The sequence below is a fragment of the Myxocyprinus asiaticus genome, chromosome 39 (genome assembly GCF_019703515.2).
Source record: "Myxocyprinus asiaticus isolate MX2 ecotype Aquarium Trade chromosome 39, UBuf_Myxa_2, whole genome shotgun sequence".
NCBI lineage: Eukaryota > Metazoa > Chordata > Actinopteri > Cypriniformes > Catostomidae > Myxocyprinus > Myxocyprinus asiaticus.
In genome coordinates this window covers 29,806,794-29,833,855 of record NC_059382.1, presented here as the reverse complement: position 1 = coordinate 29,833,855, position 27,062 = coordinate 29,806,794, and the positions used below count along the sequence as shown (strand labels likewise).

The window sequence follows — 27,062 nt, the reverse complement described above, 5'->3', positions numbered from 1 at the left end:
TTTAAGCCCTCATGTTTTCCATTGTTGTTTGTCAGGTATTGTGATTGGTAACATTGTCACATTTTGTCAGGCCAAGTTTATGTCAAGCCATGTTAATGTCAAGCCAAGTTTACGTCAAGTCTAATCAAGTTCATGTTTTATGTTTCTTTAATGTTTATAGTTAGGGTTTAAAAGATTTCACGTTTATAAATAAATTTGCACTTGGGTTCTTCAATTCATCTTCTCTTCGTTTTCCTCATCACTCAGCAGCAGCATTGTTATACATATATCAATGTGATTAGAACTTCAGAAAAGCAGACGCACTGTGCCATTCCTGTCACATTCATTGAAAGAAGTGAAAGAACACAGTTTTGCTCTCAGTACTGTTGTGCAGGCATATGACTGTAGATCCAGCTTTATCCACTACAGGAGCAGTTCAGAAATTCATAGAGCATTGACTGAGGCAAAACATCAGCCTCCAGAACATTCAGATTCAAGTAAAATATGCAACTTTTAGCCATTTCCCAGACTTTACAGATTTATTGTGTTGGAAATTATTTTTTCATTAAATGCCGGGATTTTTCTGGGTCACAAAAACCTCTAAATGTTCTTTTCTTGCAAAGTTTAAAATGAAAACGTTATTCCTACCAATAGAGGGCAGCATTACATCACAGACTCCAATGAGCAATGTGGTCTATTACTCCCTAGTAGTTATTAAATTTTCCCTATATAAAAATGAGCACAAACTGCATCCAATGTGTGCCCTACAAAGACCTTTAAGAATGGCCTTCTACATATGAAAAACACCTTATATGCTGTCATTGAGGGTCGTGCATTAACCTTTTTTTTTTTTTTTTTACATCACTACTGTAACCTTACATTGAAACACTATACCCTTAAATTCACTATTAGAATGTGTGTGTGTGTGTGTGTGTGTGTATATAATTCAATTAAAAAAGATGGAAGGTAGATTTGAAGTAATCTGTGATTCAGGATGAACATGTAATAAAAAAAAGTTATAAATTGCCCATGAGCTTCCACCTGCCATTTACTGCCTCATCAATGATGTCATATAAGATCATATTAGAGGCAGCATATGTTTAACCAAACCACAGTGGAAATGGAAGATAAATTCAATGCACATTCCTCTGCACTACATTAAAGGCCTAACATGCATCACAAAAACCATCAATGAGCTCATGAAAGCAGATGATGTACATAATGCATCAGTAAACGGAGACTAAGGGAAAAAAGAGGAGATGGAGGATGCCAGGGAGGAATAATAGGAGGAGAAAAAATAACAAGAACCATCGTCCACGTATCTGTGCCCTTGTGGAGGAGTGAACAGTCACAGTCGCTCTTGATTTCCTGGTTCCTCGCAGTCACAGAGGTGATTAATGACGATGAGCAGACTTGATTAGCTAAAAAGACGGCCGAAACAAGCAGTCCCAGTGCTCGTGTTGACTCCCCCGTTTAGATTAACACATTCAATTCAAGAAGTCTAATGAAAATGCAATTGGTCAGGATGAAAGGTACGATTAAGCACAACGTCCTCCTTCAAATTCACAATGGTCCTTGTTGAAGAGGCAGATATTTATGCAAAGTGGCCCTCTCAAAGCTTTTAGCAACACAGAAAGTGATTTTTAAACTCTTTTGGTGTTACATGAAAAAAAGAACAAGAATCATTGTCCACATATCTGTGCCCTTGTGGAGGAGTGTAAAGTCACAGCTCCCCTCAGTCGCTCTTGATTTCCATGGCTGGTTCCTTGCAGTCACAGAGGTGATTCATGACGACGAGCAGACTTGATTAGCTATAAAGACGGCCGAAACAAAGCAGTCCCAGTGCTCTTGTTGACTCCCCCCATTTAGATTAACACATTCAATTCAAGACGTCTAATTAAAATGCAACTGGTCAGGATGAAAGGTACGATTAAGCACAACAAGAGTGATTTTTAAGCCCTTTTGGTGTTACATGAAGGTAAATAAAGTATTCAGGTCTCTTGTGTTGAACTAATGGGTCTGAAATGTGAATGTTTACTTGTGGTTGGCATTTGAGAGACTAAATATACTGTATGACTGACCACATGGTTGAGTATTTAAAGGTGCACTCAGTAATTTTTAAAGGCGCACTTATATAGCTATAAGCCATATAAACATCCGCTTAGGGCCCTGAGCCACTAGGTTTACCAAGTGGCAGATGAATTTGCATCGAAATACTCTTAAATTTGATTGGACGCATGGCTTTGACGTTAACAGCAAAAGATATGGGAAGCATTTTCTTCTCCCTTGTAAAGGTTTATAAGCAGGTTTATTGTGCTATCCTAACTATGCATTTGTATTGACATAATTGCATTTAAATATTTGCATTTAGCATAGTTTTTCCCTGCTACACGTAACACTATCAGAACAGACCCGTAACCCACTTTTGGGTCGCGACCCACCAGTTGATAATGCTGCTTTAATGGAGCAAGCTATCAAGGGTGTTCAATTAGTATATCAATGAGAGCAGAAGTGGTTTGTTGTCTTTGTTAGAGCACTTTGGAGACTTGATCTGCTAATCTCTGTGATGAATATGTCACTGTCAAAGCCGTTTTAAAACAACTCTATACACAATGCTGACAGGCTGTAGTACTAATTTGGTTAAGATCAATGGCTATAAAGGCTGACACATCCCGACTAAAAGGAAGATATCTGCCATAGAAGCAATACAAGTAGTCTACAGTACATCTAAGCATACAAAAGTTGGACAAAAGGCCAAGGACTTTTCTAATAACTAAGTCTAAAGAGTCTGCACCCAAGTCTCTATAATATTGTGGTGTCAAGATACAGCTTTGGTCCTTTCGGTTCAAGTCACAGTGTGTCTGATTTTTTGAAACTTTTTAGTAATTAGATAAATATATACTCATAACCCAAATCCTAAACATAACTCAAAAAGTAGAGACCAAAACTGCTTTAATTCATGTACTTATTTGCAAATGTACAGTAGTATCTCGCTCGCCAGAGATATTACTGTACCTCTACTGGATTTGACGTCAAAGGCACAGCACAGGTGATTTTCACGGCATGGACATTTGCCTTATGACTGGAATTCAACATATTAAGTCTGACATTAGGTGGAAAAACATTCGGAACTAACACGCCAATTTCCTTTGTGATCATGTTGGATGAATTAATAATAATTTAATAATAATTTTATTAATTTATCACACATTATACATACAGAGTGAAATCCTTTTTTTCACATATCCCAGCTAAGCTGGGGTCAGAGTGCAGGGTCAGCCATGATACAGTGCCCCTGGAGCAGACAGGGTTGAGGGCCTTGCTCAAGGGCCCAACAGTGGTATCTTGGTGGTGCTGGGGCTTGAACCCCCAACCTTCTGATCAGTAACCCAAACCTTAACCACTGAGCCAGTGGTATATATATAAAATACCAAGTGGCTGTGCAATACCAGTAATAACCATAAAGAACCAGAATAATCTTTCTTTGTTGAAGTGCTTTATTTCGGTTTCGTAAATATTGTCTCACACAAGCCCAGATCTAGAACAAGCCCAGATCTAGACTGTTAAGAACAGGGGGTAGTGACATAAAATGAGGGGGTCTGAGTATGAGGGCTTGTCATGTCAGATGTCATGGCAACTATAAATCTTACATTTTTAGTATTGAACCATACAGGATGATGACAATATGAATGAAAGTAAAACTGTCCTATTAAACTAGATATTGCAAAGCCAGATTTTTAGTGAACTACCAACTTTTACAGTTTGAAATCAGTGACACAGCAGACATAACAGGTATTAAGTAACAGCGCTAAGCTACCAACTACACTACAGAAAGTAATTCATAAACTAAAACTGATAAGCTGAAAGCTACACTTCACTGTAGAGCATAGCATGGCTTGGGGGGTATCAAAAGTTGGATATGAGATGAGAGATTAGGATTTCAGCTTTTGTTTCCTGGTATTTAGATGTGTTAAACAGACCACCCAATTTTTAGGCAAGCAAAAGTATGGAACAGATAAGTCTAAGTAAATTAAAGTAAATAACACTTAATATTTGGTTGCATATCCCTTGCTCGCAAGAACTGCCTCAAGCCTGTGATTCACCAAAATCACCAAATTGTTGGTTTCTTCTTTTGTGATGATTTTCCAGGCTTTTACTGCAGCCTCTTTCAGTTGTTGCTTGTTTCGGGGAGTTTCTCCATTCAGTCTCCTCTTCAGGATGTGACATGCATGCTCAATTGGGTTAAGGTCTGGTGATTGACTTGGCCAGTCTAAAACCTTCCACTTTTTCCCCCTGATAAAGTCCTTTGTTGTGTTTTGGATCATTGTCTTGCTGCATGATAAAGTTCCTCCCACTTAATTTGGATGCATTTCTCTGTAAATTGGCAGACAAAATGTTCCTGTAAACTTCTGAAATCATTCTGCTGCTACCATCATGAGTTAAATCATCAGTAAAGATTAGTGAGCCCATTCCAGAAGCAGCCATGCAAGCCCAAGTCATGACATTACCTCCACCATGTTTCACAGATGAGCTTGTATGTTTTGGATCATGAGCAGATCATTTCTTCCTCCACACTTTGGCCTTTCCATCACTTTGGTAGAGGTTAATCTTGGTCTCATCAGTCCATAAAACTTTGTTCCAGAACTTTTGTGATCTCATCTCTGTCCTTTTTTGCAAATTCCAATCTGGCCTCCAGATTCTTACTGCTGATGAGTGGTTTGCATCTTGTGGTATGGCCTCTATATTTCTGATCTCGAAGTCTTCTTCGCACAGTGGATAGTGATACTTTCACCTCTGCCCTGTGGAGGTTGTTGTTGATGTCTCTGACTATTGTTTTGGGGTTTTTCTTCACAGCTCTCACAATGTTTCTGTCATCAGCTGTTGTTGTTTTCCTTGACCGACCCATTCGGAGTCTGTTGCTCAGTACACCAATGGTTTCTTTCTTTTTCAGGACATTCCAAATTGTTGTATTGGCTATGCCCAATGTTTGTGCAATGCCTCTGATTGATTTTCCCTCTTTTCTCAGCTTCAAAATGGCTTGCTTTTCTCCCATAGACAGCTCTCTGATCTTCATGTTGGCTTATCCTTTTTAACAACAAATGCAGTCTTCACAGGTGAAACCTGTTCAGAGCTATTTATTGTTTAAACAATCAATCAATCTAACAGGACACTAGATGTAATACCAGGAAATAAATGCAGAAATCCCAAACTCTCGTCTCATATCCATCTTTAGATCTCAAACCCAAATGTCTTTGGTGTATAGCAAAAACAAATGAATTAGCCTTGCCGTTCCAATAGTTCCAGAGGGGACTGTATGTGTTAGCTGACAAAAACAATGAAAGTCAGGTCAAGATTTTAATCTGGGTCTACGACTCTAAACAAAAAATTTAGACTACCAATAGACTACACAACCACAAGTAGAAAGTGTAGTAACTCTGTATTTAGAATTTAAAGGGATAGTTCACCCAAAAATGAAAATTCTCTCATCATTTACTCACCCTCAAAATATCCCAGGTGTGTATGACTTATTTTCTTCACCAGAACACATTTGAAGAAAAATATAAATATATCTTAGCTCAGTAGGTCCTTAAAATGTGAGTGAATGGCGATTTCTCTTTTGAAGCTCCAAAATTCACAGACAGTCATCATAAACATCATCCATACAACACCAGCTGTTAAAATGAATGTTTTCTAAAGCGATATGATCGCTTTTGGTGCAAAAAAGATAAATATGAAACTTTCAATTCAACTGAAAGTAGCTGCTATTTTTATTTTTTTTTATAAGTATAACAAAAATGGTGTAAAACAAGAATTTAGGATGAAATTTCAATGTATGAACGTTCAATTTGCTCTGGAAAGCCAGTCAGATTAGTGGTCTAATTACTGCTATGTAAGCATGCAGTTTTGTGGGTGCAAACTACACTTCTTCAAATCAGAAAACAATGAAAGAGGAAGAGTTACTCCTCTTCAGGGCAAAGGGGAGTAACAGGTGGGTCTGAAGATGCCTTGAGAAGAGCAGCTGGCTGGATTATAATAATAATGTTTACTTTCAGTTCTCTATAGGGGCAATACAAGCTGAAATGGCATCATAAACCTACATTTTGACGGTGCAAACAGTTGCCTGCCCTAAAAACAAACAAATCTAAATTGGGGGGGGGGACTAAATAATATTCATTAAAACCTGTCTGTGAGCGAAAACTTTTAAAGGCACTGAATAACACAGCTTGTCACAAAAAGCAAAACTTAGCAGTTATGATTTTACACAGTGAGTTTAAATGTATTAAAAATACATGATCTAATGTTCTTACAGCTTTAGGATTAAAATCCAAAATTGACGAACTTTGCATGAAACTGACAAGTATTGTTTTTTTTATATATATATATATTTAACTTGGACGAATTAACCCATGGTGCACATAAATATTTATAAAGAATATCTTAAATTACAGACATAGAATGTCAAAAAGTGCTTGTATCATATTCGAATTAAACAGTTGACAGATCACACATGTAAATTAATACTATATACCTTTCCCTTTTATTTCCCTTTTATGGTTATATATAAATACAATGTTGACATATACTGCTTTTAATACTGACCAAAGTCAACACTGCATTAAGTCATACCAACATTTCACCCAAAAATACATTCGGTTTTGTACAATTAAACAGTAATTTCAGTAGTAATTTACGAACCAGGCCAAGGTGCATTCTTCATTTAGCAACAGTTGATAATCTAGCTGTGTATGGTTTTTCCACAAATTTACAATGAAGCTAAATACAAAGCTGAGTGATAGGCAGTCATTTTAGATGTATTATTTTTAGTTTTATAATTTATTATGATTTGTTTTCATTGATAATCATGATTGATTTTACACACTACAATTTAGCCAATTGAAACAAGTGCTTTTTGCACTTTCAGTTACAGAAGTATGGGGTTTGATGACTAAGCGGCTGTTCAGACCGAAAGCATTTTTAAGAAAAAAAAAAAGAAAAAAAAAGGTGGTTGCAGCACAACAGAAACAGTACAGATGTCTCAGTGTGCATTTTTAAAAGATATTTTAAACTTGACATGCCGTCTAAAGAATGTGGCACTTCTGTGCAAGAGGCTGAAAACACGGCGAGACGCAGCACTGCAGTCAAGGACATCAAGTTAGCACATGTTTACATAGAAACAGAAGGATGCAAAAATGTGTTAGAAGCAATGGGATTTTAATAACTAATTTAGGTAACACTTTATTTTAAAGTGTCCATGTTACACATTTCATGTAACTATATTAATTACTATAGTAATAACAATAACAATCTGCAAGTACAAGCAGCTCTGCTTAATAATTACACAGCAATTACATGTCGTTCATTAGTAACACGAACACTGTAAAATAAAGTGCGACTCCAATTCTTGATAATTCCTCAATAATGTATCCTGTATGTTGTGAACAATACAGATTTAATTAAGGTAACAGGAAAAGTTACAGAACCAGCAATATATACTTCTTCAAAGATTTGAAGGTGGCAGGTCACAGGAAAAGCACTGGTTTGGTCAAGGATGTTGGTGAACACACTGTGAAGCTAGGTAGGTCGAGTGGCAGAAGTGTGCTGGGTTTCCATCTCGCGGTGAATCGCTGATTGAGTTTCAGTAGCAGTAATCGATTTCCTCGTTGGCCAGAACAACAGCAGTTCTGCAGGGAATGTAAACCTGAGAGAGTGCAGGAGCCAAAGACAGAGAAAGAGATCAAGAGACTTAGCATTGGTTTGAGGCAGTGTAACACATTTACAAACAATTAAAAAGTGTAAAGGTCTTTAGTTTTGGTGAACACAGTTTTGGTTTGCCCCAAGTCAAAAGAGCCCAACTCAAGTTATTGATATTCAAGTCCTTAGATGGCTGGGATAACTGTATCAAATGTAAGAGCTGTTTTTGGTCATTTTTACAGTCCATCAGATGAAAATTGCTATTCTGATCACCTAGAAGAGTAACAACACACCTAACCTCAACAAGCTGCATGACTTGCTGCACAACAAACTCAATCATGTCTGTAGCAAAAAATAGTTGCGGGACAGTAACACTCTAGTTTAATACTTCACTTAGGGTTTGCTAAAATCCTTCACTCGAAGTATGAGCAATGGTACTAGTGATACTTGCTTTTGCAATCACCTCTACCTAAAGTTCTCAGATTCAAGGTACATTCAGCAGTGTCAGGAATTTTGCATCACAGTTGTACAGTGTGACTGCTACTACGATGGCCAGATGACGTAAAACCCAGTCATCGCAGTCAATTGGATGACTGGGACCAACATGATCACAAAGGAAGTCGATACGTTGTTTCCGAGAGTTCTGGTCAGCCACATTATGCAGACTCACCAAAAAGTGCCATCTCCTATCAGACATTTTTGCATTGGCTCCTACGTTTAAGTTCCACTGTGGTGCAACCAGAACCACGTTGCGTCCGCAGCGTGGGAGACCTGGTTTCGGATCCCACATTGAAGCCAGAAAGTAATTGCGTTCGCATAATCAGTGACGAACGCGATTCGGAGATCGTACTTTTTTCCCTCTAACATTAAATTTTTACACCACTTATGGTTAGGTTTAGTGGGTTGGGGTGGGGGTGGGGGTTGCAGTTTATAAAATATGCATTTCTCTTCACTGTATTACAGCGTGTACAGCTGAAAACAACTTACTTCACAACTCACTTTTGGCACCCCTCCGTGGGCATCTCACCCGGAAAATGGAGCTCACTCGAGCTCATATGCACAACAACAGTTACCGCTTTGGCCACTGAGGGCAGTTTCGCATTTCAGTAAGCACAGACCAATTTTAGCTAAAGAAAAGTCAACCTACTGTTTCCGATATCACTGTGAGATCAGTCTGACTGTAAAGTCTGACATATTGTTAGACATATGGATGTGCGAGATTAGTAGACTAACCTGTTCTGCTGCTGCTAGTCGGCATTGGACTTTAAAATGTAATGCATTACACTACTTTTTGTACCAAAAAGTTATTATACTTATTACTTTGTAATTAGATTACACCCAACACTGCATATTCAAACAATGTTTTTTTTTCCCTTTTCTAAGGTTTTCTTACTTTTAGATTTTAAAATTTTCCATTTAAACGTTAAAAATTAATCGTTGTACACAGTGTGCCATGGCTTTTACTGAAGATCTCACTGGGATCATATTGTACAGTTTGACAAGCAACAATCATAAAGGACCATAAAAATCTTACAGTGTGCTCCCAGCTTAACAAAGATTAGGTTCTGTCAAACTTTCCAGCAAAAATGTGTTTATGAATTTAACTGTCATGGAGTTAAAAGATCGGTGTATTTACCAGCATTATTGCAAATTAAACCTTTTGCAACTTATGCTGAATTAATTTTGTCAGAATTGCTATAATCATGAAATGGCAACTCAGAGATTCTACTCCTGAGTTGTGTCCTGCTATCCATTCTGTGCTTCATAGAAACATGTTTCTCCAGTACTAAATCTCTACAGGCTTCGGGCAGATGTATGTTCAACACTGCAGTGTATATTTCAGTATGCATCTGCCCTTCCTCCTCACCCATGTCTGCTTTTCAATGCACGTTCACTTTCTAAGAAAGTTTCCCTGAGGCCGTCAAGAGACCGAGGAAAACACGGTCAAACTGCAGACATATACCGCCTCAGCTCAGGGACTCACATCTCAGTAGTGCCCAGTGAGAGCACCTCAGAACATGTTTGTGCGCTGCAAATTCCGACAAGGCGCAGCACCACGGGAACCGAACAACTCGCGCCGCAACACTGACAACAGACATCAGTGACTAATTAAACAGACTCAGCGGGGAGAGGTACAGCTCGGGTGCACCACGGTGGAGAGGGATGAATCATTGCACCTGGCGAGATAAAAGCTACCACTGCGCTGCAGCCGCCATGTGTCAACAACATTTACTTTCCGGAGCAGTGCAAAACAATGGTGACAAATAGTGGATTAATAGACCAACAAAGAACAACAGAGATCTCTAATGTCATTATTACAGTGTGCCGAGCGCATTATGATTATTCAAACCAATGCAATGTGCTCCTCATTATTACAATGTGATCACTTCAAATTAGATTCTGGCTTTTTAATATAGATGTGTTAGATTAAACATGCACACACGCACACACATTTGTTTTTCTATCAAGTTGGGGACTTTCCATTGACTTATATTTTTTTTTATACTGAGCTAATTATATTTTCTATCCCTTACCCTACGCACTAAACCACAAACCTTAGTGGTTGAGCATTATGTCGCCGAAATGTGCCATTGTGTTACCACAATAATAGAACTGTGAGCAACAAAATATAATTTAAACAGTATCGCTGCACTTAATAATTTCTTTATGTGTGAATAAATTACTAAAATGGGATAACTAAACCAAAAGCAGGAGAAGCTGCTATATACCATCTAAAGCGCACAAAATTTTTTTATTTTTTAAAAGATTTATTGTCTATTTTTTTTACATAGTTTTTGTGTGAAATTGAGTAAATATACTGCTATAAATATAATACATTTTTTAAATATAATGTAATTTTATAGCAATTTTATATACATATAATTTACTGTAATTTGAAATTGTGATATACATTATACATCATGATGGCGCCACGGATGGCCGCCTCGGTGTGGAGCACCTCTATTGTTTTGTCGTTTTTGTTAGTTTGTCTTGTGTTTAGTAATATTTTTTCAGTCAGTTTTACCAGAGATGAACTGCTGAACATTCGACAGCATACACCAGTCAATCTTTTCCCGGATTTTGAATATTCGGACGTTTTGTTTGGAAGGCGGGATTCGCAGTGTGTCGAGCCCCGCCGACGGAGTTTGACTGCGTAGTTGGAGGTGCGGCTGTGTTGTTTAAATGCGCTATGAGACGCAGGCGAGGGAGACGAGCAGGCGTGCTGGTCAAACTCCGTCGGCGGGGCTTTCGAACAACACTGCCGAGCATTCATCTTGCGAATCTCCGCTCTCTTCCTAACAAAACGGACGAACTTCATCTCCTCACCCGCATAAACAAGGACTTTTCAAACTCTGCTGCCTTGTGCTTCACAGAAACCAGGCTGAGTGAAGCCATTCCGGACAGCGCGTTACATCTCCCGGGCTTTCAGCTGTTCAGAGCATATCGCATTGCGGAGTAAACGGGGAAAACGAGAGGCGGTGGAACATGCTTGTACATCAATGAAAGTTGGTGTACAGATGTAACAACGTTAAAGAAGATGTGCTGTCCTAATTTGGAAACACTCTTTATTAACTGTAAGCCTTTCTACTCGCCGCGGGAGTTTTCCTCGTTTATTCTGGTGAGTGTGTACATCGCGCCAAACGCCTGTGTGAACACAGCGCTGCAACAGCTGACTGATCAAATCACAGACATGGAACAACAATACCCAGACTCAGTTATTATTATTCTTGGGGATTTTTACAAAGCAAATCTCACACATGAACTGCCCAAATACAGACAGCACATTACATGCCTAACCAGAGACAGAAATATACTGGATCATTGCTACACAATAATAAAGGATGCATATCGCTCTGTTCCTAGAGCAGCTTCAGGACTATCTGATCACTGTCTGGTTCATCTTCTTCCAACCTACAGACAGAAATTAAAATCTGCTAAACCTGTATTAAGGACTGTAAAGTGATGGACCAACGAAGCAGAGCTGGAACTACAAGCCTGCTTTGTCTGCACTGATTGGAGTGTTTTCTGAGGCTGCAGACACCAATCTGGACGAGTTCACAGTTACTGTTACATCATATATCAGTTTTTGTGAGGATATGTGCATTCCTACTAGGACTTATTTAACATTTAACAATGACAAACCATGGTTTACAGTGGAACTCAGGCAGCTTCGTAAGGCCAAAGAGTATGCTTACAGAGTTGGGGATAAAGTTTTGTACAATCAGGCCAGGAACACAATGAATAAGGGAATCAGAGTGGCTAAAAGAAGATACTCTGAGAAGCTGAAAAACAAGTTTTCAGCTAACAACCCTGCATCAGTGTGGAGTGGCATGAAACAACTTACGAATTACAGGACTCCTGCTCCCAACCCTGTGGTGGACCAACAACTGGCTGACGACCTGAATGTGTTCTACTGTAGATTTGAAAGGCCCAATCTCACACCCCACACCCACTCTGACCTTCACTTCACTTCACTTCACTTCACTTCACTTCACACAAACACCTCCTGCAACCCCCCTCCTCCCCCCTCCTACTACTCAACCTGCACTTAAGATCTGTGAAGATGATGTGAGCCGCGTCTTTCGACAACAAAGGATAAGGAAAGCACAGGGCCCAGATGGCGTTTCACCTGCATGTCTTAGATCCTGTGCTGACCAGCTGGCCCCCATCTTCACACAGATCTTCAATAGATCACTGGAGCAGTATGAAGTCCCATGCTGCTTCAAAAGTTCCACTATAATCCCCATCCCAAAGAAACCAAAAATCACAGGACTTAATGACTACAGACCTGTCGCCCTGATGTCTGTGGTCATGAAATCATTTGAGAGACTGGTGTTGGCCCACCTGAAGAACATCACTGGACCCTTTCTAGATCCCCTTCAATTTGCTTATCGAGCAAACAGGTCTGTGGATGATGCAGTCAACATGGGATTGCATCATATCCTGCAACATCTGGACAGACCAGGGACATACGCAAGGATACTTTTTGTGGACTTCAGTTCGGCTTTCAACACCATCATCCCAGCTATTCTCCGGAATAAATTACACCAACTCTCTGTTCCCATGTCTGTCAGTGGATCACTAGCTTTCTGACGGACAGGCAGCAGCTTGTGAGACAGGGGAAACTCACTTCCAGCAACTGTAAAATCAGCACTGGTGCCCCCCAGGGATGTGTGCTCTCCCCACTACTCTTCTCCCTCTACACCAATGACTGCATCGCCAAGGACCCCTCTGTCAAGCTCCTGAAGTTTGTAGATGACACCACTGTCATCGGCCTCATCCGAGATGACGATGAGTCTGCATACAGAAGGGAGGTTAAACAGCTGGCCATCTGGTGCAGTCAAAACAACCTTGAGCTGAACACGCTCAAAACGGTGGAGATCTAGGACTTTAGGAGGAACCCCCCAACACTGACCCCTCTCACCATTCTAAACAGCACTGTGGCAGCAGTGGAGTCATTCAGGTTCCTGGGCACTACCATCTCACAGGACCTGAAGTGGGAGACCCACATTGACTCCATTGTGAAAAAGGCCCAGCAGAGGTTGTACTTCCTTCGCCAGCTGAGGAAATTCAACCTGCCACAGGCGCTACTGATACAGTTCTACTCAGCAGTCATTGAGTCTGTCCTCCGCACTTCAATAACTGTCTGGTTTGGTTCAGCTACGAAATCAGACATCAGAAGACAACAAAGGTCAGTTTGGACTGCTGAGAGGATTATTGGTTGCCCCCTGCCCCCCCCCCTTCAAGAACTATACACTTCCAGAGTGAGGAAAAATGCTGGAAAAATCACTCTGGACCCCACTCACCCTGCCCACTACCTTTTTGAACTGTTGCCTTCTGGCCGATGCTTCAGAGCTCTGAGCACCAGAACCGTTTTTTTCCCTCAGGCTATCCATCTCATGAACAGTTAAATTGCCCCATTGAGCAATAACTATGTGCAATACACAGTTTAGTCTTTCATATATTTATCCAACACATCCAACCTCTTCTGCCATTTCATTCCTCTGAAAAAAAAAACAACAAAAAAAAATATTTGCACTGTACATAACAGATTTGTATTTACACTGTACATAACAGATTGTATTAGATTTGCACTACCCATGTGTATGTGTGTATGTATGTATGTATGTGTGTGTCTGTACGTATGTGTATAATAATTTTAAATTTTTTATTATTATCTATGTCTTGCTGCCGTTTTTGTATTGTTGTACACTGGAAGCTCCTGTCACCAAGACAAATTCCTTGTATGTGTAAGCATACTTGGCAATAATGCTCATTCTGATCTGATTCTGATAATATCAGTCACCCTGCTCTGGAGGTATTTGCATTGGTCATAAATACAAAATAAATAAATAAATAAAAACAGGGCAATCGCAGATTTTTTTGCATTTTTTAGATTTTAATTAAGTGCTTTAATTAAAGCTACAATATGTAACTTTTGGCCCTCTGGCGGTTGAAGCATAAAATTGCACATTGTTTTGGTAATTACGTGAGTTGGTCTTCAGCTCTGCTCTCTGCGTGGATGAATCTGATGGTTTGAAGAGTACTGGTGTAACCATGGATACAGGTAATCGCCCAGAGCGAATGTCACTAATGGCAACAAAACTTGCCCAATCCGCTCAAAAATTAAATGAATAAAGGAAGACAAAGACGGTAAGTAGCATATCTTCTGCTGTTGTTTTGACTTATTGAAAACAATTGTTTTAAAATAAATAGCATTACAAAAGTTAGGCAAGGATGACATTAGACATAACGATTGCAAGTCATATCAGGTTAAGTCAAATGGTGGAAACTATTATAACTTGGCTAGCAGGAAAATAGACCAAAGTAGTAACTGGTTTAGAGATTGGCATTGTTACCAGCATAAAGTAAATTTTTTTCCATTGCCTCTGCTTGAAAATGAAATAATGCACTGTAGGTACCACACTCCATAATAAAATGCACCATTAGAGTGGATAACGCTATCTAACTACCGTGCTAAGAGAGCTACCTGGCTAACTATCGGTCCAATAAAATATCTTACCTGTCAACAAGTAAAACTCCATCTCTGGGTCGGTTTTAAATCCTTTAAGAGTTGTTGCCACCTCTGAAAAGCCAATCCGATGTTGCTTCGTGTTTTATTATGGGCTCTGTCACTTTCTCTTTTTCTTTGCAGACACTTCTCGGTTCGAGGTTTCTTTATTTTGAAAACAAGTGATTCTCCAGAGGGTTGCCTTTTAGAATAATCCAGGGTTAATGTAGCTCATGTGTTGTGGCTACAAGTTTTCTGCTTCAAACTACCACACCTATCACCGCACATAAACACGCACTGTAGTAGCTCTGGACGTGACGTAAACGCACGGATGACTGACGGAAGTACGAAATTTCCCGCCAAATCCGTCCTGACAGCTCTAAAATAAGTAATTATTATAGGCTTACAGTAGTGATGAAATTTTTTTCCATTTCTAACAAAATAATCTTACATAGTGTAGCTTTAAGCCATTTTCCTGGTTGTAAAACTGTAAAGTTGTTTAAATCAGTGTTTCCCAACCTTTTTTCTGCCACAGCATACTTTTTACGAACAAAAAATCCCATGGCACACCTATATCCCACTATCCCACATAACCATCATCGATAGTTTCCTTTTCAAGAACTTGTCCATGTTTTCTGTCCGTCTTAGTAGTGTGTTTACTCGTGATGTTTGAAATTCGGCATTGCAAAAACCGCAAGTCACGTAGGTACACTGTATAATAAGGTCACAGGTGGCAAGAGCGCTAATTATGTAATGAAAAACAACAAATTTGCTTCATTTCTAATTTGTAGATTTGTTCTTGCAAATGAATTCTTGCAATATCATAGCAAATACTGTTTGTATTTTTTATTTATACATTTATTTACAGGGCTGCACACTAACATTTAAGAGTGGTCACACTGGTATTGTATCCATAGTTTTGACTGTGGTATTTGCAATAAGATAATAGTAACCAAAAGTAAAAGTAAAACCACATTTAGCAGTAACCATAAAACAAATGATGGCATTTTTCATTAGAAAAACACATCCAGAAATTAAACTGTATTCCCTCACTATTCCGATATATTGATGCAAGTTCATTTTTTAATATCTGTGATGTGTGGACTGAAACCTTACCATTTCTGTCTGTTCATGGTGCAGATTTCTCCTTTATTCCTTTGCAAAGCTGTTTAGAATGTTGAGGCCGTTTAATACAATTTTAAACTGGTGTAATCATCGACACATTATGGGCTTTCATAGAGGTTTTAAACAAATAATCAATGCCAAATCCGCGACCCAGCCCGCGCCTCTCGCAGCGCTGTTTATGATGATCTGCGTGGCTGAGCACTTGAGACCGGTCCATGTATAAACGCACGTGCTCTGCGCTGACCTGTCCATTGAGCCGTGCTGACTGATCCGGGTGGAGCTGTTTCCTTTCACGTTTGGAATGTTTGCCGTTTGATATTTCTCATACGCAACAAAAAACAACAGCCCACAATCAGAGAGTCAGCCAACTTTGTAGTCGCACCAGTGCAACCTCTTGCAAAGTTGAATTGCACTGTTAGGAAAAATGGTCGCAAAATAAGTCGCAGACTGGAGCCCTGATTTATTTTGTGGAATCTGATCATTTTTTAACTACACACCTGACAATCTTTCATGGCACACTAGTGTGCCGCGGCACAGTGGTTGGGAAACACAGCTTTAAATAGTCGTTTTTATAGTCGTTTTAGGGTTTACAGCATTACTTTGTCAAGTTGTAAAATTGGATATAAACCTTACACATAAAAGTTAAGCAATTTTATCAAACTAAAATCATGTTAACATGCATATTGTTTATTTGTCCTGTGGCTATACTTTTCAAACTGAGTATTTTAACATTTACAGATTGGCCCCATTCACTTTCATGTTTTTTTTTGTTTTTGTTTTTTTTTTTGTTTTAAGGAGAGACAAGTTGAAATTTTTGTTGTTTTTGTGGTAATCATTATGCACCAAATGCAGCAAAGTGAACTAAACTTGAACTGAACCTGGAATATTCCTTTAAATTACAACAGAAGGATTTAAAGCTGAAACGTGCAATGCTTCAATGGTAAAATACGTTCCACTATCCCAGCTTTGGAAACATTCATTAATTTTGCTATTCTGTTTGGTGATGCAAGGGCCGCAGAGTGGGATTTATTGTAAAGATATTGTAAGCACACTTTAAGTAAAACATTTCACTAAAAGTAGTTTGTTAGGTTTCAAATGATAAAACAACAGATTTACAATTCATTAATTTAAAAAGAATTTGGATACTTTCTGGTTGTGGAACATGTTCATCAAACTAATCTCATAGAATGACCAGTACTAAAACTACATTTTTGCAAAGTGACATTTACGTGTCGCGTTCTACGTTTGGCTGCAGTTTCCTGGAAAAATGAACAATAGAGGCGCTTCAACAACTGTGCATTTTATTCACTGTAACACAAATTGCCACTACAATGGTTGATTATGACTTTATAAACACATACTTTTCACTCTGTTACTCACACAATGATATGTTAAGATATTGAATTTAATGAAACACTTTTACGCTAACGCATCATTTGAGAAACGATACATTTTAACGCTTGTATTACAGACCCACCTACATTTACACACTTATTCCAATGTGATTAGCTTGCAAAGTAGCTCACCTGATAGAATGTTGAAAAAACACTCGAAACGAAAGTAAAAATCAAACCAAAACCAAAGTGACATAAAAGCGTCACGGAATAATGTGGTTGCTTCCAAAAAAAATTAGCTTTTCATGTTGAATTTGCTATTCAAATGCTATTGTTAGGGTTAGGTGTTGGTTAAGGGTAAGGATGTCTGTTTTGTTCACCTCTCATTTATATTTTAGGACACGATTGGTTAGGTTTAGGCTTAAGTTTTAGGTTAGCGAAGTAAGTTTTACTCATTAAAACATCTAAAATTCACCTTACAAACATCATCTGATAATAACATAATTTCACTTGTTTTTGGCACCGCCCGCTGGACATTTCACTGGGAAACTGCAGCGAAACCTGCAATGCGGCATGTACTTTTGGTTTGCAAAAATCTTGCCATGGTCATGTAAATTTCATGAGATCAGGCTGATGTTCATAGTTAATGTGATGAACTACACCTGTGGTTACTCTTCTAGGACACCTTTCTCAACTTCATACACTAAAACTGATCTTGAGACCAGTTGGTTTCAAGCAAAATGTGCACAGAAAACTCAAGTTAGTTATGAAAAGAGGTTCTAGCATCATTTGTTTTCAGATGCCACTTGGATTAATATTTTGTTATCTAATGCAATGACATTCATATTTTTTTTTAATGTCCAAATACTTTTTGGGGCCATTGTACTCCAAAATGCTATATATAATAATCAAATGCACTTTTTAGCAAAAGATTACAACATTTAAATGCTATAGAAAATCTGGCAGGAACCAAATAAAAGGTGTTTGAAGGACTTGATAGTGCATGTGGTTTATTGTGCTTGCGTAAGTATTCAATGCGAGAAAGTCCCAGCTGAATGAGCTTTCGACTTCAAGGACAGTAAATCATTAGAAACGCTCTTTGTGATCAGCATGAAAGAGCATTTGAAAAGTGAATGAAAGGTTCGGAGCTCACAGTTTGATGCATAAACAAATTGAAGATGTACGAGTAATACACTCAAAGATTAATTCTGGTTCGTATCTTGTCGACTCTGCCTGACTCTTTCCGACTGCCTTCCCAGTTCAGGTTTGTGAGGTTTAGAGTTTGAAGAAAGTATCAGAAAAGCCTTTGGGCACGCTACACGAGCGGGTCAACATTCTGGCAAGCTGGATCACTGCACATCATGTGCAAAACAAGCTGAGTTCACATGCCTCAGGGAGACGCTGGAGTCTCCGGGCACTGTGAGGAGTCTTATGATGACCTTCTGAAGATGGGCACGTTGTGTAACCTTAAAATAAGAACACTCAAAACAATCCACCATCTCTTCTTCTCCCTAAAATCCATGTTCTGCGGGTCCCTGGTGAATACTCTCGCTGGCTAAACTCTCATACCTATCTCGTCCCACTTTTCAAGTGCTCCTTGACTGAAGTAGAGAATAAAACTTCAACTGGATATTGATTTATTGCGAGTGGATACAGAGAACGAACGGGGATAGAAATGTAAATTGTTTGAGTTTTTCATCCAACAAGTTTGCAAATAAATAAATACATTTTTAACTAAAAAGACAACAGGACAATGCATTAACAGTGTAGATTATCTGCAAAAGCAGACTTTTTTATTTTTTATTTGTTGGTTTAGCAAACCAATTAAAAGCGAGAATGCCTACAAGACTTTTCTTCAAACAGTTTAAGATATGCAACAGATGTGAGAGCAAATGCATTTATATTCCACAGCTTTATCAATCCATGTTAAAAGAGGACGTTTAGAGATGTGTACGGCAGACTGACAGATTTGAACGTCTTTAATTATGGTTACTATAGCTCATACTTAGGGTTTGAGTTTTGAACAAACTTCAAACCCTAAGAAATAAACTTTGGTAGAATGATACCTCAAATCATACAGATCTTTTAGGAGAGGTCTGCTATTGTTTTATGACATATGATTTTTGCCTTGCAGACTATAAAACAGGCAAAAAAATCCAATAAACTTACTTGGAAGGAGGGACCAAAGCCATGTCTAGGGAACAGAATATCAGAGACTTGGGGTGGACTCTTTTGATCTGGGCCAGTATGAAGCTACCCGAAATACCCTAGCAACCACCCAAATCACCCTAGCAACTGAACAGCAACAACCCACAACACCCTTGCACTGTGGTGGAAAGTTTTACATGGGCAAGACCACTCATATTTTCTTCAGAATATGTAAAAATCTAGTACACTAATGAAATTTATAGATAAAGTTACTGTTTACAAACAAACACTCAGCTTCGGCACTTCAGAGTTCTTTTGGCGCCGCAGAAAATAACTGCTTTTAATGGGCGCTTTGCTTAAATTGAGCTGAAATTGCCCAAAAAGTGCTGTTTGTGGGGTTAAAAGAAGTGGACAGACACATCGGTTTTACGATATATCGGCGCCGATATTTGCTTTTCAGAATCGGTTTTCGGTAACAAAAATCTATGCCGATAGTTGCAGTTTTTTTATTTATTTATTCCTCCATGTTCCTCTGTGGCCAGCGCTGGAGGATTCTACAGTATAAAAGCAGCCTCTAAAGGTGAAATAAACACAAGCACAGACACCTTGTGAGGATTTGATGTATTCATCTATATTTTTATTATCACTTCAATACATATTTTGTTATTTTGATTAGATAATCAAGTGTTTTAAAGCATGGGCATGCAAAGAAAAATGCGACTATACAGAATTGTGCCCCTTCAGCACATACATCGTGTTTATAACATGTTTATATATATTTACAAAATCGCTAATCCTGTGTATATCCAGTTTTTAAAAATCTAAATTTGGTTTATAAAATATAGAGCATTATATTGGAGCCAAGTATCTGTCATTTCAAAATAAGAGTCCCTGGTGTGTTTCAGGCATGTTTATAGATAAAATTCCCACCTTGTTCACCAACAATTCTGGTTATTATTGGGATATTGGTTGATTTTATTCATTTTGCACTCTTGTTTCCTCTATGTCTGTGCCAGCCACAGTAAGGAAAGACTAAGATGTTTTTTTTCTCATTCTAAGTCCATTTATAAACTATTGTCAGATTAATCAGTTATTTGCCTTTTCCCTGGTATCGTCAAAATCCACCATCAGTCGATCTCTAGTTGAAACACCTTGTTTCCGAAAGATTATTGGGGATTTGGGCGTCTTCACATTTCCATCAGGATCAAGACAAACTCAGTGTATGACAAAATGTATGATATATGGATCACTGTCATTGTTATCATGTCTGCTCTAATAAGAACCAGTTGACGCAGCTGCTGTTGGTAGATTTAAACTTTTCCAAAGTGCAACCGCTGTGACAGATATGAGATCCAATATGCAAATAAAAACAATGTAATTCTTCTAAAATTATGTTTTTGTATTTATTTTGAAGGCAGTAAGGAACTTGTTCAATCAGACCCAGCTGTTAAGTAGGAACATGATGAAATTGAAGACAAATAATATTTGTTTACCGTGTGTGGACCAATAATTTAAGCAGTAAAGATGCATATTGCATGTGTGAAGGTAGCTTTTTAGGCTTTAGAAGTGTCAAATGTGTGAGGATGTGTATTCATCAACCAAACATAATTGCACAGGCCTATCAAACCAAGTAAAACTGGTTTTGCCATATATATATGTATATATATAGTGATGAGGAGGGAGTCACACACACACACACACACACACACACACACACACACACACACACACATATATATACACATATATATATATATATATACAGGTGCATCTCAATAAATTAGAATGTCGTGGAAAAGTTCATTTATTTCAGTAATTCAATTCAAATTGTGAAACTCGTGTATTAAATAAATTCAATGCACACAGACTGAAGTAGTTTAAGTCTTTGGTTCTTTTAATTGTGATGATTTTGGCTCACATTTAACAAAAACCCACCAATTCACTATCTCAAAAAATTAGAATACATCATAAGACCAATAAAAAAAAAACATTTTTAGTGAATTGTTGGCCTTCTGGAAAGTATGTTCATTTACTGCATATGTACTCAATACTTGGTAGGGGCTCCTTTTGCCTTAATTACTGCCTCAATTTGGCGTGGCATGGAGGTGATCAGTTTGTGGCACTGCTGAGGTGGTATGGAAGCCCAGGTTTCTTTGACAGTGGCCTTCAGCTCATCTGCATTTTTTGGTCTCTTGTTTCTCATTTTCCTCTTGACAATACCCCATAGATTCTCTATGGGGTTCAGGTCTGGTGAGTTTGCTGGCCAGTCAAGCACACCGACACCATGGTCATTTAACCAACTTTTGGTGCTTTTGGCAGTGTGGGCAGGTGCCAAATCCTGCTGGAAAATGAAATCAGCATCTTTAAAAAGCTGGTCAACAGAAGGAAGCATGAAGTGCTCCAAAATGTCTTGGTAAACGGGTGCAGTGACTTTGGTTTTCAAAAAACACAATGGACCAACACCAGCAGATGACATTGCACCCCAAATCATTACAGACTGTGGAAACTTAACACTGGACTTCAAGCAACTTGGGCTATGAACTTCTCCACCCTTCCTCCAGACTCTAGGACCTTGGTTTCCAAATGAAATATAAAACTTGATCTCATCTGAAAAGAGGACTTTGCACCACTGGGCAACAGTCCAGTTCTTCTCCTTAGCCCAGGTAAGACGCCTCTGACGTTGTCTGTGGTTCAGGAGAGGCTTAACAAGAGGAATACGACAACTGTAGCCAAATTCCTTGACACGTCTGTGTGTGGTGGCTCTTGATGCCTTGACCCCAGCCTCAGTCCATTCCTTGTGAAGTTCACCCAAATCGATTTTTCTTGACAATCCTCATAAGGCTGCGGTTCTCTCGGTTGGTTGTGCATCTTTTTCTTCCACACTTTTTCCTTCCACTCAACTTTCTGTTAACATGCTTGGATACAGCACTCTGTGAACAGCCAGCTTCTTTGGCAATGAATGTTTGTGGCTTACCCTCCTTGTGAAGGGTGTCAATGATTGTCTTCTGGACAACTGTCAGATCAGCAGTCTTCCCCATGATTATGTAGCCTAGTGAACCAAACTGAGAGACCATTTTGAAGGCTTTGAAGGCTTTGCAGGTGTTTTGAGTTGATTAGCTGATTGGCATGTCACCATATTCTAATTTTTTGAGATAGTGAATTGGTGGGTTTTTGTTAAATGTGAGCCAAAATCATCACAATTAAAAGAACTAAAGATTTAAACTACTTCAGTCTTTGTGCATTGAATTTATTTAATACACGAGTTTCACAATTTGAGTTGAATTATTGAAATAAATGAACTTTTCCACGACATTCTAATTTATTGAGATGCACCTGTATATATATATATATACACACACACACACACACACACACACACACACACACACACACACACACACACACACATATATATATATATATATATATATATCTCTTCACTATAAACCACAGAAATCCCTTTATAATAACTTTTAATAAGAAACATTATTACAATAATTTATGCTTAAAAGACTATTAAAACTGCAGCACTGCTCATTTCCATAACTGAAATCTGGCAATCAAAAGGGAAGCACGGTCACTGTCACGGTAATTTCATCTATACTCGTACATAATTTAAAAATGATTTGTAAACATACCTACAACTAAATATATTCAACTAAAAACTCTGAACTAGTTGTAAAATGTAAAACAAAAAAATTAAAAATAATAATAAAAAATTAAAAATAATAAAAATAAAAATAATTTTAGAACAGCTAAAAATTATATGGTGCATTTATACCATAATAAATAATAAAATAGTACAAAACTGCTAATTGTACAATCTATTATATATGTTTTAAGCTACTAATAATTACACTGCTGAACATTATTAATATTCTAATTTATAAAACTTAATGTTTTTCGAGGCAAAGAGCTAGAAAGCCTTGTTAGCTCAGGAAACCCTCAAAAGGAGTGATTCACTGGCATTTCTTAATTAGAGTTTCATGAATATCAATGGAATTCAAACAATCCACTTCGTATGCAAAATTTTGGGAATCAGACGCAAAAAAGCAGTCGCTGCTCTCACCAAATTGATGCCGGAGGACAGAAATTCACATTTGTTCATCATTGCAAACTGAAAGAGTAGAATTTTCTTCTGATTGGTGCCTCCGCATACCTGATTCTGCAGAATATGTGAGGCTTTGCGACGCCTTCAGGCAGTAAATGAGAGTTTATTGTCACTCATGGAAACGGAGGTGGTAAGCTGATGGACCCATTAAAAGCGGAGAAAAAGACAAGAGGGTGGAAAAATTTATGCATTCTCGCGTCAACTTCAAAGCTGCAGCCCTTTCATAAATCATGAAGAAAAACTGTGCACAAATAAAGGGACTTTACTGTGGAAACTGCAAATGAACAGAATGATTAATTTCCACGTTATGCGCACATGCCAGCTATGAGATGTGCAGAAGACCAATATCTGACAAGAATCACGAGAAGATCTATGGCAAAACCCCCTCATGTCACGCTTTATTCCCAACTGGGAATCATACTGGTCGTGCACTTGTTAGACTAAACTTTGCATTAGGCAGCAAGTGGGTGTGAGCGATTTAGTGGTGTTCGAATTAATAGTGTTGCAAAGAAAGAAAAAAGAGAATGTGTCATTTTAGGGTTTTAACTGATGAAGGCTGTCTTGATGCAGCTGGGGCTTTCACAGGAGATAAGACGTTTTTTGTAGAGGGTGCAGAAAATCATGTGTAAAACCGCCATAATGCACTTTATATGAGGGTAAAACTACAGCTAAAAATTCATAGTATATTCTCTCAAAATATATTTAATAAGAGAAAGGATATCTAACCTTATTTTTACCAACAAAATAGCTCTGTTCTAAAACCTAGTGAGCAGTCTTGCTTTTTTTTTGTTTTTTTGTTTTTTTTTTCCTGAGGTCTTGGCTGATTTCTTTAGATTTTCCCATGATGTCAAGGAAAGAGGCACTGAAGGTAGGCCTTAAAATACATCCACAGGTACACCTCTAGTTCAGTACACCTCCAATCAGACGCTAACTGGCTAACTGTCTAAAGGCTTGACATCATTTTCTGGAATTTTCCAAGCTGCTTATAGGCATAGTTAACTTAGTGTATGTAAATTCTGACCCACTGGAATTGTGATATAGTCAATTAAAAGTGAAACAATCAGTCTGTAAACAATTGTAAACAGTCTGTAAAAAAAATGACTCATGTCATGCACAAAGTAGATGTCCTAAACGACTTGCCAAAACTATTATATCATCCACCAAGTCCAATTGCTTAGTAAAGTAAAAGCTCCATGACAAGTTGAGGTATTATTAATGTCTAAAGCAAAAACAGCGCAGGACGAGTTATGCCCTGAAGATACATATCTTGGGTTAGGGATTTGTTTAAATCCCAATGTATGAACAACAGTAACTGTGATGTTCACCTTATCAAACAACATTTATAAGTAAATCGCTGTCAGTCTCTTTCACAGTCTTAATATCAACATGTAATAAAATATCATCACAGAATCAATTTATTACATGATGTATTTAGCTCTGAGTTTCACAGCTGTGTTCTGTCAAACACTTTGAGCTCTCTTCACAGTAGAACCTCAGAGCTAACTTCTGCAAGTTTAATAGTATGAAAATAATACAGTTCATAAATAATGCAGTTTTAACAGATGCCGGTTATAGTATCAGAAGACCTACAACTTCTATATCAGATAACAAATGATGACTGCTAGCTTGAGTATTTTAAGGCTGAAGCCGATCTGAGGCATTAAAAGGTTCTTTGGTTAAAGGGACAGTTCACCCAAAAATGAAAATTCTCTCATCATTTACTCACCCTCATGACTTTCTTCTGCAGAACAGAAATTATGATTTTTAGAAGAATATTTAAGCTCTGTAGGTTCTCACAATGCAAGTGAATTGGTGCCAAAACCTTGAAGCACCAAAATCCACATAAAGGCAGCATAAAAGTAATCCATAAGACTCCAGTGGTTAAATCCATGCATTCAGACCCAATTTGATAGGTGTGGGTGAGAAACAGATAAGTAATTTTTGTTATCATAAATTCTCCTCCCTGCCCAGTAGGGGGCGATATGCATGAATAATGTAAATCACCAAAAACAGGAGGATGTGAAAGTGAAGTGGAGCTTGATTGAGCAGGGAGGAGAATTTATGATAAAAATAGACTTAAATATTGACCTGTTTCTCCCCTACACCTATCATATAATTTCTAAAGACATGGATTTAACAACCAGAGTCGCTTGGAGTACTTTTTTGTTGCGAACTGTTGTGGATTTTGGAAGTTCAAAATGTTGGCACCCATTCACTTGCATTGTGAGGATCTACAGAGCTGAAATATTCTTCTAAAAATCTTTGTTTGAGTTCAGCAGAAGAAAGTCATACACATCTGGGATGGCACAAGGGTGAGTAAATGATGAAAGAATTTCATTTTTGGGTGAACTAAAGGGATAGTTCACCCAAAAACACAAATTCTCTAATTTTTACTCTCAGCATAAAAATAATCCATATAACTCCAGTTTTTAATCCATATCTTCAGAAGCGATGTGATAGATGTGGGTGAGAAACAGATCAATATTTAAGTCCTTTTTTTGCCAGAAATTCTTCTTCCTACCCAGTAGGGGGCAATATGCATGAAAAATGTGAATAACCAAAAAAACAAGAAGAATAATGTGAAATTTAAAGTGGAGATCTGAAATAGTTGGCAGCTGATTTTCTGCCTAATCAGTTAATGGCTTAACTGACAGCTGTTTTGAATGAATGGAACTCTTAAGGAAACTGGTCTCCAAACAGTTTGAAAAGCACATTATTTTCATCCTGTCTCTGTATACAGCCTCCGAAGGCAGCATTTTCCTGGTTTCGGACACAGCCATTGACTGAGCAGGGAGGATAATTTATTGTAAAAAAGGACTTCAACATTAATCTGTTTCTCACCCACACCTATCATATTGCTTCTGAAGACATTGATTTAACCACTAGAGTCCTATGGATTACTTTTATGCTGATTTATGTGATTTTGGAACATCAAAATATTGGCACCCATTCGCTTGCATTGTGAGGAACTACAGAGCTGAAATATTCTTCTAAAAATCTTCGTTTGAGTTCAGCAGAAGAAAGAACGTCATTTACATCTGGGATGGCAGGAGGGTGAGTAAATGATGAGAGAATTTAAATTTTTGGGTGAACTATTACTTTGGTACAGCAGGTGTCCTCAAGAGGGGGTCTACTGACCCCTAAGGGATCAATGGCAAAATTGCAGGGGGGTCCGCCAATTGTTGTTTGATCTAAAACTGATTTTTGTAAAAAAATAAAAAAATAACAATAAATAAAATAAAAAAAAAATCCAACATTAATTTAACTTTAACCAAAGCTAAAGATGGTGAAGTTCAGCTAATTGTTTGACTACCCCTTCTACATTAAAATGTTTAGGTATGATTAAAATGTAATATACTGTAGAAGTATGTGACTGTACATGAATAATTAATGGCTTTGCAATGTGCTGCAAGCATCATCAAACAAGTAAATACATTAATATGGCACTATACACATGTTATTATAGGCCAGGCTTAAATTGCAACACTCAGTTTTATACAATATATAACTTAATTCCAAGCATTCTGAAGCCATTTCAATAGCTTTGTGTAAGGAACAGACCATAACAATATGCAGTCATTGAATGTAAATGAGCAACATGAACACTATTTCCTTTTCTGTTCCAAGGAAGAAAAAAGTCATAAAGTTTGGATTTTTTGGA

General features: G+C 38.0%; 1 protein-coding gene across 2 annotated transcripts in view; it reads right to left on the bottom strand.

The window, feature by feature from the left end:
- Positions 1 to 6,490: 6,490 nt before the first annotated feature.
- LOC127430022 (1,4-alpha-glucan-branching enzyme-like) overlaps positions 6,491 to 27,062 on the bottom strand; it is a 218,258-nt gene continuing 197,686 nt past the window's right edge. For both annotated transcript variants that reach the window (XM_051679428.1, XM_051679427.1), the window contains one exon: positions 6,491 to 7,678. In XM_051679428.1, the coding sequence (XP_051535388.1) occupies positions 7,616 to 7,678 (63 nt within the window). In that variant the 3' untranslated portion in view covers positions 6,491 to 7,615. The remainder of the gene's footprint in view (positions 7,679 to 27,062) is intronic.